Here is a 13245-nt window from a genome sequence, read left to right as displayed (position 1 = left end):
GCTCACTACCAAAAACCACCAAGATAAATATTGAGCCTTGGTGTTTGAATATGGACTTCCTGAATTGTTTATATTGAGTGTGAATGACATCAGTTACACAGAGGTCAGGAAAGCATGAGTTTTGCTGAATCACCTCAGGGTCGGCGAGTCTCTGTGAAAGGCCCACCACAAACACTAGGTTTCTCTGGACGACTCGCACACTGGAGAGGTGCTTGCGGTTCTCTGTGATCTTCTGCTTCCGCTCATTCTGCTTCTGCTTCTTCTCGTTCTTTATCCTCTGAAGTTCTTCTTGAGAGAGAGGTTTGTACACCGCAGGGTCTTCTGGATAGGGCTGAACCAAACATAAGATTCTAGACGTAAGATGACTTCATTCTAGAAGATGGATCTTGTTTCACTAAATTAGGTTATGACAGAATATTATTTAAAAAAAATTAAGTTTATGTTATTGCCATATCAGAATCAAAGGCAATATTCATGGCATAAGAAATAAATACAACACATAATAAAATGTCTTAAATCTTAAGTTTAAAATCACAAAGTAACATTGTATCAATGCATGAAACACAATGAGTTATTTAAGACTTTACAGTGTTTCATTTTGAAGTGCAAATTTAAGATGTTTTAATATGCCACAGATTAAGGATCAGCGGACACCCTGGAGTTCTCTTTAAGATCACCCACTGGAATGATGATGATGATATTGCATGATATATAATGCAATAAACATGGATAAAATAATGTGCATTAAGCACAAAAAGGTTAAGGAGCTGCAGTAAACTGGCCACTACAGGGACTGGTTTTAGTGAGTGGATGGGAGTGTTTATAAAAAGAATACAAGCACTGGAGAACTGTTGTGCTGCACATGTTCCCTCCACACAGCTGTACAGCACAGATAAAATCACGCAGAACCTGAGGCAACAGCAGGAGCGTGAATTAATCCAGCAAAGTTGCCTGGGATGCTGAATGCTAGCCATTAAAACATCTCATCTCCTTGAGCTCCCCAATGGAGCAATTTCTTTGAAACAAATTAATGGTTTCTCGACATATTTGTTACCTTTCTGCAGGCTGGACAGAGGCCGTTCTCGTCTGTGCGTATGCGATGCCAGCAGAAGCGGCAGATCTGGTAGCCGCAGGTGCAGGGGAAGAAATTGACGTCATCAATCTCCAATGGTTCCATGCACAGTGGGCACTCCATGGGGTCCTCCTTCACCTCAGGGCTGCGGGACATCCTATGGCACGGCGCAGAGAAAAGAGCGGGGTGTTCTCACAGTTCAGAGGCAGAGCTGAGGAGAAATTTTTTTTGAAGTTTAACATTTTTAATAATAACATTTCAATGTAAAAAATTTACTTAATATTAATTTACATTTTAGTTACGCTTCAATACGTTTAATTAATAGTAATAATGGGGTTTTTTGTCCATTATGGGCCAAAAAGTTTCAAACAAATGAAGCTTATTTAGAATTTAGAAATGCAGCCAATATCTACAAAAATCTCATTTCCTTCCAAAGTGTGTAGGCCTAATCTTAAGAAGTAAGACAGAATTAGGCTCATATCCTTCAAATAGTCTCAAAGCACAGCACACTAGAGGTTGCATCAGCAAGCCAATAATGATTCTGCTACTAGTAAGAGTGTGTCTGCGTGTGTGGGAGGAGTTTAAAACTTCAGTCATGAGAGGAATTGAAGGCATAATTGGAATCGACAAGCACAAACACCCACACAAACAATTGCAACAGTTTCATAAACAAGTATATGTATCCTCTAGGGATCATCCTGTGAACTGGTAGTCTAAATGTGTAGGTGCAGATTCAGCAATTACTGAAAATGAGGTTTTGGATCCTCGTATGGAACACAGATCCGTGGGCACATGACAAGGTTCGCTGAACATAGGATGCATTGGTTGAAAACCAATTTAATGTCTCTGTGGTATTATGTGTGGGAATGTGACTGCTAGCATCTTCATTTAAAACACTAATAAAAACTAATGTCGGAGTCCTAGTGCGCCAAAGAAAGGGGGGGGGGGGGGGGGGGGATTGGTTCAAGCTAATTTACCTCTTAGTGCCAATCAGTTTTATTCTTCTGGACACATTTTTGTCGTCACATTCTGGTTTGGAGTCTTTCTTTCCGCTGTAGTACTTAAACTCCTACGTATTAACAACATGGACTAGCACAAATACAGCAGTTTGTCCGAGACACTTCTGTTCCCTGGTGGCACTTCCCTAAGAGGTTCATTTATCAAACAATGGTCTGAACGAAGCTCCCAAATGTGAGCAAATACAGAACAGCCTTGTGTTCATAAACAAACAAACCGGAATATGAAGCTTCCATGCAGAGACTCATCTATGTCATGTTAAACTTACAAACTATAGTCAGGGCTCCAGGCATTTTGTAACTTTCCTACCACTGACAGGGCTCCAGACTAACTTTTCCACTGGTTGCACTGGTGCTACCAACTTTCTCAGTTGGTCGCACCAGCATATGATTTGGTCGCACCTTTTTTCTTTTCTTTTTTTTTGCTACATGCCATGGGATTAATCAATGCATGCTGATGAATAGTGGTTTTAATGGACCAAGGCTAGCAAAGGCTTTCTGGGTTGCAGCAGAAATACCTGTAATATATTAATTATCATTGCCAAATTTCAGGATTTTCATGGATTTTGGACAGTAATTTTAATCTGTAATTTTAAGCATTTTACATTTGAATTATGTACAATCTATTTACATTTGAATCGTATTCTATCTATCTATATCTATCTATCTATCTATCTATCTATCTATCTATCTATCTATCTATCTATCTATCTATCTATCTATCTATCTATCTATCTATCTATCTATCTGTCTATTATCATCTTTCTATCTTTTAAAAATCATTAAACATTCGAATGTATGCATTACATTTTAAAAGATTAGAGTATTATAATAAACTGATACAGATTTTTCGTTCTCAAAGTTTATAGTTGTAACAAAAAGCAGAAATCTCACACTCCTGCATTTTATAATAATTTCCTTTTCCTCTGTCGAGCGATCATGAGAGTAATCGCTCGACAGAGGAAAATATAACCGCTGAAAAGACGTAGGAGGAAGGGGCTCTGTGTTTCGTGAGACCATTTTTATCATTTTTATATGCCTTAATTCGTGAATTCGTAATTGGCGCGTTTCACCATCAGTGTGCAATGCGCGTGACGTCTACATTCGTCAATAAATAAACTGCACGTGTCTTGCGGAAGAACATTGTAGACGGAGCTACTTCTCTCCGTTAATGTCTATGGCGAGTCACGCAGGCACTGGGCTACTCCGCAGCCGAGACGACCCCGGGATAAAATAGTCCGAATATAAACACTTATTATAGGCGTACCGTTGTGATTCAGAATAAGTCAAAAACAAGGTTTGAAAAATGGATTCATGATGTAGCCTACTCGTTCATTTTGAACATAAGCTACGGACTGCAGCAGCTGATACAACGGCGTTCTGTTGCTCAAGCGTCCACTCGCACAAATGCGACCACATAACATTTTAACTCGCACATTCTCAAAAAATGGTCGCATATGCGACCAATTTGGTCGCAGTCTGGAACCCTGACTGACTCAATTTTGTTAGAGGTCCCAATGGTGCCACCACCACGTTGCCCAACTGACAAGACTCCTTTCAAAAACAAAACAAAAAAACATCTTAACCCCAAACTTTTGAATAGTAGTACATGTATATATAGCCTCATAACGACCAGACACAGACTAAAAGCCAACAAAACCCATATTTTGATTTCATGGAGTCTTTATGGTCACTCCGTCAGTAGCGGAAGAACCAGGAGTGTGAAGAGGAGTCAGTGGTTGGGCATGAGTTGATGGGGGGGGCAATCTAAATATACCCCATCCTGGGAAGGCAGAGTACAGCAGGAGGAGTCAGCCCCTTGAATCTCCCTTTAAAAGGGAAATGCTGATTGAACACAGAGGGCGGTGTGAGCTACATGTAGGGTAATCACTTCCTGAGATCCACACAGTCTCACTCTCACCCCAGCTAGTGTTGTGGGAAGGGGGTGGTGAAAATGAAGCGTACCATCTCCTTAACGTGCCGATATGGAATTAGAAACTGTATAAGAGTTTTTTTTTGCTATGCTCAGAACTGTATGGAAGAAGGAATTCCCACTGTCAGTGAGGATGGGATTCCTTCCCAGTAGAGGCGGATATCAGCTGCAAGTAATGAAAGCTTTCCGCTGGCCCCTGCTGGGAATGATGCATAACAAATATCTAACCATCACTCTCGTCAAAAATCACAATGATTACAAGCCCCAAAAGACACTCAAGCTGCACGGGGCTTGATTCCTTCTGGCATCCAACATCACATGCACATGTTGTGAAAGAAAGATGCATAATATGGAAGGAAACTCCAATAAAAAGTCACAATTGACCTTTGAACAGTTTTAAAAAAAACAGTAACAGAGTGTCAATTCTGATTGTAAACTGAGTGTGAACGCATACCAAACTGGATTAAGTTAAACAGAATCAAGACTTATTATAATTGTTGACCACCAAAGGGGCCAGATTTACCCACAAATCTGTTCTAAGCAGACAGACTAACAAACAAACATGTTTGGAAGGTACTGGGAAAGCGTAGGGACAAACAATGATCTAAGCCTACAATGTTTGAGTGTTGGCGATGGTAGATGTTTTCGTATACATTAACCCAGTGTGCCGTGAGAGCTGAACGCTGAAAGGACGACCTGAAGGGCCCTCAAACCTCTGTGTAGGGGTCGATGTGGAATGATCTTTCTTCAAAGCATACTGAATCCTTAAAGAAAACATTCAAACTGCTAATTGCAAGCCCATCAGGCTTTCTGATTTTCTCCACACCTTACTGAGACTCTCCGGCACACTTCTTCAAAGCATAAAAAAACAAATGAATTCCATTATTTGTTGCCTGAGACCCTGAGAAGTAAACGTTTCTGATCGCTCACTATTAGTACTAATAGCTATGAGCATGCATGTTTGATGGTCAAAATAATTCAGAAAACTTTTGCCAGAACCCTTCATAGAAGACCAACATTTGAAACTACGTAAATAGTGCAAATCTCAGGAACACTGTGGCGTCTAGACATCTTAAATCCATTGTACAACAGAGCACTACTAACCACGCAAAGGATTAAAATAACTACTGTGCAAAACTGCAGCTTTCAACACAAAATAAAGCTTTGAAGACTGACTTAGAAAGTCTTTGGTAACGTTAAGTGATTCTGAAATAGACAGTTAATTTAATGTGCCGGTCAAATCGATGGTCTGAAAACTGAAAGGTGGTGAACATGCAGTTACATCTATTCTAGTAGAAACTGATTTCAATTACCGGTAAGAATCTGATTCCTTACACACAACAACAAACAAATTTAAGTCAACTACACAGCAGTTAACTATTCCTTAACTGCTATAGGCCTACATTAAGACAGACTGTCGGACTCAATTTACAACATTATGATGTTTAATTTGTAATAAATAAAATAAAAGGCTCAAAAACATTTTAAAAGGCTTTTTACGAGGATGTTGTACGCCGTCAAGCTTAGTGAAGAGAGCTGGCATCATTCTGATGTCATAGAAGAGCGTAGCTGAAATTATCATCAGAGTGGGAGTCGTGTCCATTTGTGGGCTGCTCATCATGAGCAGATGGACAAGGCATCGGCAAGGAATAAAAGATATGTCTGTACCACAAATAGCTATTCTGGGCAGACAGAATAAAAGCACAAAAAAAAAACACAATAAAATAAAACATTTGAGACAAAGGGTTCATCCATTTTTTTCTAACATATCTGAGATGGCCCACAGCTTAGGACAAAACAACTTTAATCGTTTCAGATCCTACTAAAGCTGATATTAAAAGAAGACTTTTTCCTGTACTGCCAGGATTGCGGCAGCATCGTTCGGACTGAATGTGAAGGTGCAACTTTTTCAACCAACTATAAAAACGAAGAGCTTGATTTCTATGCAACTGAACACCAAGGCAGAAGTCCATTCAGAATGTGATCATATAGCAGTAATCCTTGCCAGAAAAGTGTCTCACAAACATTGTGTCTGGCATCAACAATGCCTGCCGGACAGTGCACTGGAACTGGGCCTAGACATCCCCGTCCATCTATGATTACTATTAGAATCCACACAAGCAGATCATTTATTTATCGGATATTGTTCTGTTTATTCAAAGCGCATGCTGCAGTTTTGTCTTCTGTCACTTTAAATGCTCGAGCTCGCCTCTTTAAGATGAATTGCTGCTATTCCTCATTTGGATAAAAGCATCTGCTGAATGAACAAATGTAAATGTAACACATGACTTAATAAATGTGCTGGCAAACCTACTGTCAAATTCAAAAGCAAAGTGTTTAAGGAAAAAGTTCACCCAAAAATGACAAATCTGCCATAATTTACTAATTCTTACATTGATCCAAACCTTCATGACTTTCTGCTCTAATACCAGTCAGACAGTCTCAACCACCAATCACTTTGATTGCATCTTTCCTTTCCAACCAAAGTGCTGCTCATTCTGCCTAGCATCTCATTTTGTCTTGCACAGAAGAACAACAATTTGTAATATGGGGCTGGAACAACATGACTGCATATTCATTTCTGGCGTGTCTATTTCTTAAATAAATAAGCTTACAGCTGAAAGACAAAAAGCACATAGTAAGCTCAAAAGGCCCACTGCTGACAAAACAGGATTAATAATGCACACTCAACACAGTAACTACAGAGTCCAGGAACGTGATGCTGTCACCAAACAAAAAAAAAAAGCTCTTTTGAGAGACTCTGGCTTCATATGATTGTTTGCGGAAAGGACAGGTGCATTTGGTCAATAAAAACCAGTAGCAATCACCTCCTGTCAGTGGTCTGCCTTTTGAAACACGCGTCACACACAATAATGAAGGGTGTGGACAAAAAAATATAGAAATGACCTGCAGTAAAAGAGCAATCAATGTCATCGAAATATTTGGCATCACATCTGTAAACTGATGTTGCATCAAGAATGAACAGCAACTTCCTACTCAAATAACAAGGACATTCCCTCTATGTAAAAGTACAGAATCATACACAGAAATTGATTCTGTTTCCTTGTTAATGCATTGAAGTAAACCAGCTAAGCTAATACCCATTTAAGTTATTCAAGAGGCGAAATATACACCAAAACCAGTGTACGTATACTATATACTGTCTCAAAGAATGCATAACAAAAAATAAGTCAGTGTTTGACGAGTCGAGAATTAATTTTAGAGTATTTTATTAAAAGCCGGTCAAACGGTGCGGCTAGCGGCTAACTTACTCGGCTAACTAGACGACTAACGTTAGTCTGTCAAGACTGATAAAGCACGCAAAAATACAGGAATTTCCACAAGAAATGGACGTTTGAGGGAGAAGAGGGATGAGATGTGTTATTTAGAGGTGAATTGAGAGAGGAAAGCAGCTGAATGTGGAGGCGGTGGACAAGAGAGGCCTTAGTGGGATACTCACCCTGTCTATCTGTACAGATTGATTCACAGCAAATAAAATCTATCTGAACGACCCAGGTCTAGCACAACAGGTCGCAATATAATTTCCCGGGTGGCTTGTCACTGCTCCTGTGTGATTTGATGCGAAAACACCAAGCCTTGTTTCTTACAGCCTCTCTGTTGAGCGGTAGTGCCTCCTAACCACCATCTTACATTGAAATAGGGAGGGAGGGGCGTCAAGTTGTGACTTTTCAGCGCATGCGCAGTTGATGATGGACCTTTGCTTTTGTGGGTAATGTAGTGCTACAGAAAGATAGAGGCAATGTTTTAGAGAACTATATTTTGATGGGTGAACTCCGTTATCAACGGTATTATTTTCCAGAAATGTTAGGTCACATTTTTTATTGGAGCAAACTGTGATCTGTTTTAAATTGTATACATTTGCAAAATATATTAATTGCAATGTTTGCAGGCAAATAATAAAGTAAAATATAGAAATAATATATATTTTTACATGACCTATTATGCTTTTACTGCTTTTTGTAATGAATTGATGTTTCAATATTGTTTTACTGTTTAACTCTGCTGCTTTATTGGAGCAAGTTGTCACATATGTGTTTTAATTTAACACATTTCTGCAGTTTATTTATTGCAATATTTGTTTGCAAATAAAATGGATTCATATTTATGCATTACCTTTCACACCTTTCTTGTTTCATGAACAATGTTTCATAATTGTTTTACTGGATAACGTTGCTGCTTGTTAGAGGAAAATCTTTTTAAAATTTAAAACATTTAAAAAAAATGTTTTAAATTTTATACATTTGCAACATTTATTAATTGCAATATTTGTTGGCAAATAAAAAGCATTGTACACTTTTGCTGTTTTATGAATTGTTGTTTCAAAATTGTCAGTTATATGTGCACACTGACTATACATAAAACTATGCAAAACCCCCAAATAATAATACAAACAATAACAATAACTGTGTAAATATATACATTACCCACATATATATATACATGTATAATTACTGGTGAAATATTTAGTTCAGTCCACATTTAAAGGATTAGTACTTGCAAATCATTGTTCTTAAAAATACAAGTCTGTACCATTTCTGAAGTTCAACAGTAGGTGGAGACACAGGCCAAGACTTTTAGAAGAATACATTTCATGTAGTACACATTATCTGGGGTGGCTATCCGAGTCTAGACAGAGGACACATTAATAGTTTAAAAAGAAATGAAAATGATAAATGGAATAATAGAGAAGTTTGTTCTGCCCTACTAGGTTCATTAAAAGACAGGGAATTAAGGTTCTTCATTCTTTAACAGGCAGCAGAGGACATATGTCAGCAATGTCTGTGGCCACGTCCTTTAAAATCTTCCTCTGGTCCACGGTCTGCAGAATAGCTCTAAGATTACACCAAAATACTCGCTGCTTGCGTTCATCTGTGGGCCACTCCAAGTATGTTTTCTGCCTTAGCAGCGTTCTTAACTTTAGATACTTCTTGGGCAGAGAGTCTGTTGGTATGGGCTCCAAAAGAACGAAGACCAGAGAGTCGTCATTCGCGCTGATGGCCCTGTGCTGGGCGAAGAACAGTTCATAGTTGCACCATTCGCTTTGCACAAAGTTTTTGGACAGGATGAAGAGGCTCTTGTAGCTGTCCTCCACACACTGGATTATATTGTCCAGAATCCACTTCCCAGGTTCAAAATCTCTCTCATGGACGCAAAGAGACAGGTCTGACCTTTCTAATTCAGGAACCAGCTGAGAGTCCACCCAGACTGAGTCATGTTGGCTGTAGGAAATGAAGGCATGGTAGCGGAAGGTGGCATTGAGCAATCGATTAGACCTCTTGGAGCCTCTCCTCTTCATTCGTATCCACACCCAAAGCATTTTGGTGTACCAAACACCATCACAAGCATAAAAAGTGACGCCCAGAGCAGCTCCTACCACAAATAACACCGGCAGAACCACAGCAGCCTGCAAGCCCAGTTGACAGGACAGCCACCCGTACTCATACGTCCCCAAACTACTTCCGGAAAACGATGACGCGGTGCTGCAAGCGTAATCCTGTGGCCAATCTAGGAGAAGTGACTTATTCAACTCCGTCACGAACCAAAAGGAATCGCAACCACAGCTAAATGGATTGTGGCCGGCTTTTAAAGTCTTCAGCTTGGGAAGACCTTCCATTGTTTTCTGGCTAATAATAGTAATTGCGTTCTGGTCAATGTGCAGGCTTACTAACCCAGGAGCCCAAATATCTTCCGGGATGACCTGTATGCTGTTAAAGCTCAGAGAGAGGTATGTTAGTCTGGGAAGCAATGATATACTATTTAAAGGAATGACACTTAAGCCTGTTTTCGAGAGGTCTATCTTCTGGAAGTGTGGTGATAAGAAGCGAAACACATCATTCCCTAGATCGTTGTGGCTGAGACTCAGTTCAGTCAGGTGGGACGGCCAAAAACACATCTTGTCTATGAAAATAGAGTTGAAACTCAAGTCAAGAGACTCTAAGAACTTCATATCATTGACTTTATTGGCAATCTCGGCGAGGTCTTTGAAACGGTTATGGCTTAGTGAGAGTTTCCTCAAGGCTGGAAACACTTTGTGTGATGAACAGCCACTCCACCAGAAGCCGTTTTCATCCAAGAGGTTGTTTGACAGGTCCAAGACTTGTAGTGACTTTATGACTGAAATTAGATTACATGGTAGAATATTCATTGCAGTACCAGAGAATTTCAAGTAGGTTAGTTGGTTGATTAGTTCCATGCTCATGTTAAAAGTGGTGAAGCGGTACTGATGGTGACGCACACCATCGAGTATGATCGCTCGTAGATTCATGGTGTGATTCTGCATTGGTAGCTGGAAGCCATCAGGAGTGTCCTCATTGTATGTGATGTTTAAAAACGCAATTTCCTCAAAAGATGATTTCCAAACATTTTTGACCAGTTTGACCATCACAGAGCTGTTTATCCAGGTATCTACAATGCTTAAGTTACTGAGGACACGCAAATCTTTAAAAGCATCAAATGGGTCAGTCGTTATGTCACACTGGTCTGGAAATAACTTAATGAGCTGAATTTTTTTAGTTTGGGTTTGGTCAAAATCTATAATCATGTCTTTGAAAATGTCAAAACGTTGACAAAAAGTCACTTTGAGGATGACTTCCTGTACTGATTTGAGTTGCGAGAAAACACCCTTTTCATAGTTTTGCAATTCCGTTCCATCTCCAAATATGATTTTTTTCAAAGAGATGTTTCGAAGAGGAACAAAGTCTTCCACTTTAACAGAAGTAGCATCTGGACTACCAATCGCAAGGATGGAAAGATAATTTAAGTTACCAAATGAGTGTGGAAGCCCATAGTTGGGATATGGATTTCTGGAAAGGTCTAGGATCCTTAGCTGGGGCAAATGCAAATTTGGAATGATGGTCAGAAGGTTGTAGGAGATGTTCAGAACTTTGATTTCAGAGTTGCTGTGGAAGGCATCAGGGGAGATGTGTTGAAGTCCACAGTGTGTGATTTTCAGAAAGCAGAGATGGGTTAAACCAGACAGGTCACCATAAACAATGCTGGAGATGTTGTTGTGCGACACATCTAAGTACTCTATGTTGTTTGATAAATGTAATGGTATCCTTGTTAGATTATTATCAGAAAGATCTTTTGTGTGTTCAGTGGAACAATTTCCGAAATGTTCACCATGTGCTTTAAACGGAAGAACTAAGAGATATGAGATAACAACAGGGCAGACTGTTGAAGACATCCTGTGGAAATAAAAATATTTTAAAGTTAAAACAGTTACATTTTAAATAATATTCATGGATTAATGAAATTTGATTTATTTTGCTAGATGTGTAACTGAATGAACATACACAAACAAACAAACACATACACACACACATAGGCTACACACAAACACACAGTAATATAATATAATAAAATACTTTACAATTTCCTTGTTTTTGAAATGTACTTATTTTTACATATAACACCACTAAAATACTAAATGACTAAACATCTGCTTTGCCAAGAAGAAAATGAATAAATGGTCATTTACCTTTGATATGAAACGTGAAAATTAGTCAATAAAGAATTTTATGATTTTCCTCCTGTCCATTTGCAGCTTGATCTCTGCTGACCGCACTATTATATGGCTTTATGAAGACACTCTTGCACATGGTATTAACCACATGAAAATACAGAAGGGCATTTTTCTCAGAACTTCTCTAAATGCACAACACTGAACTTCCCCTAAATGAGGAAAAACCGTATTTGGGTAAAAGAGTGCAATAATCACATGTTTGCAAAAATGAAGGAAAATGTCATATTTAATGGCAGTACTGTTAAGTGTTTAACTGCATTACACAAGAAGCTAAGCACTGGAAGTAAAAAAAAAAAGGTAGAGCTAATGCACGACACGAACTGCACGGTATCTCTGAGTTGTGCCATTTCACGATAGAGTGAAAGACAAACAGTACAGTAAAGAGATGGATCTAAATGCAGCAGTTGATTTTATTAAACAAAAGCTCAAAGGAACAAAACACTTGGAACACTCAGACTAAAAAAACATGAACATATCAACCAGTATAATTGCGCGAGAACAGACCATGAACTGAAAGAAACACAGAGCTTAAATATCCAAACAAACTAATCAACAGGTGTCCGATTTAATCAATACCAGAGAATTGCAGGTAGGTTAGTTGGTTGATTAGTTCCATGCTCATGTTAAAAGTGAAGCGGTGCTGATGGTGACGCACACCATCGAGTATGATCGCTCGTAGATTCATGGTGTGATTCTGCATTAGTAGCTGGAAGCCATCAGGAGTGTCCTCATTGTAGCCTATGTGATGTTTAAAAACGCAATTTCCTCAAAAGAGGATTTCCAAACATTTTTGACCAGTTTGACCATCACAGAGCTGTTTATCCAGGTATCTACAAAGCTTAAGTTACTGAGGACACGCAAATCTTTAAAAGCATCAAATGGGTCAGTCGTAATGTTACACTGGTCCGGAAATAACTTAATGAGCTGAATTATTTTAGTTTGGGTTTGGTCAAAATCTATAATCATGTCTTTGAAAATGTCAAAACGTTGACAAAAAGTCACATTCAGAATGACTTGGTGGAGGGACTTTCCTCACCACTGTCTTGCAAGAAACATGTTTACATCTGACATGTCATGATTATGCACTTTTTTTAAATAGTAAATTTATGAGTAAATAACAAGAAGTTGAATAATTTGTCTGCCATTTCTCCTTTCTTTCTCTTAGCTTTGTTTGAGGTGTGTAGCCTACTATTTGGTAACTAGGCACTTGGTTGTGGCCTTTAAACTATTCTATAAAGTTTTAAGCGGGAGTGGTGACTGGTTGATTGACATAATGGGAAAGTAATGTCTAATTCTGCCTGCTATTCAAAGCCATTGAAAAATCAATCAGTGGTTACCTAAGCAATAGATGATATCACTTCATAGTGATATATGACTTATTAGCTTGGAGAAAACACTTTTCTCATTTTTAAGAACGCAGATCGAATGATGATCGTCCTAACTTACATACATTTTTTATTCCAAAAATTCACCCCAAAAGTAGCCTACCACCAATTTGTTTACATTCAAAACGAACTAACGGTCTCTTGAATTAGAAAAATGAAAACGACAATAGTTACCACATAGACCTATTCTGAAAAATACAGCAAGTACTCATTATTGCAACATTTAACGGTCACAAGACAACAGGCATAAGTTGACACACACAAGCAGGTTTTCCTCGTGGGGACCAAAAAAT

The 13245-nt window shown here is 38.8% G+C and overlaps 2 protein-coding genes across 2 annotated transcripts in view; both read right to left on the bottom strand.

Moving 5' to 3' along the window:
* Positions 1-7691, bottom strand: part of cnot4b (CCR4-NOT transcription complex, subunit 4b) — a 28424-nt gene extending 20733 nt beyond the window's left edge. Inside the window, exons 1-3 of the mRNA XM_056257504.1 lie at positions 7482-7691; positions 1055-1283; positions 134-331 (exon numbers count right to left, since the gene is read on the bottom strand). Coding sequence (XP_056113479.1) covers positions 134-331; positions 1055-1228 — 372 coding nt within the window. The 5' untranslated portion in view covers positions 1229-1283; positions 7482-7691. The remainder of the gene's footprint in view (positions 1-133; positions 332-1054; positions 1284-7481) is intronic.
* An 811-nt stretch (positions 7692-8502) lies between these two features.
* On the bottom strand, positions 8503-11808 carry LOC130089909 (toll-like receptor 2). Its single transcript, XM_056257502.1, has 2 exons — positions 11523-11808; positions 8503-11229 (listed from the first exon to the last, which is right to left on the bottom strand). The coding sequence occupies exon 2, from the start codon at positions 11226-11228 to the stop codon at positions 8781-8783; it is 2448 nt and encodes an 815-aa protein (XP_056113477.1). The 5' UTR covers position 11229; positions 11523-11808; the 3' UTR covers positions 8503-8780.
* Between the last annotated feature and the right edge of the window lie 1437 nt (positions 11809-13245).

This window comes from Rhinichthys klamathensis, unplaced genomic scaffold, assembly GCF_029890125.1.
Source record: "Rhinichthys klamathensis goyatoka isolate OS25496 unplaced genomic scaffold, OSU_Roscu_1.1 h1tg000139l_1, whole genome shotgun sequence".
NCBI classification, from domain to species: domain Eukaryota; kingdom Metazoa; phylum Chordata; class Actinopteri; order Cypriniformes; family Leuciscidae; genus Rhinichthys; species Rhinichthys klamathensis.
Note: the sequence above shows the minus strand (reverse complement) of the source record. Positions and strands in the feature narration are given on the sequence as shown.

What these genes read in the sequence shown, in the direction of transcription:
- LOC130089909 (XM_056257502.1), bottom strand. Translation starts at nt 11,228, where the DNA reads ATGTCTTCAACAGTCTGCCCTGTTGTTATCTCATATCTCTTAGTTCTT.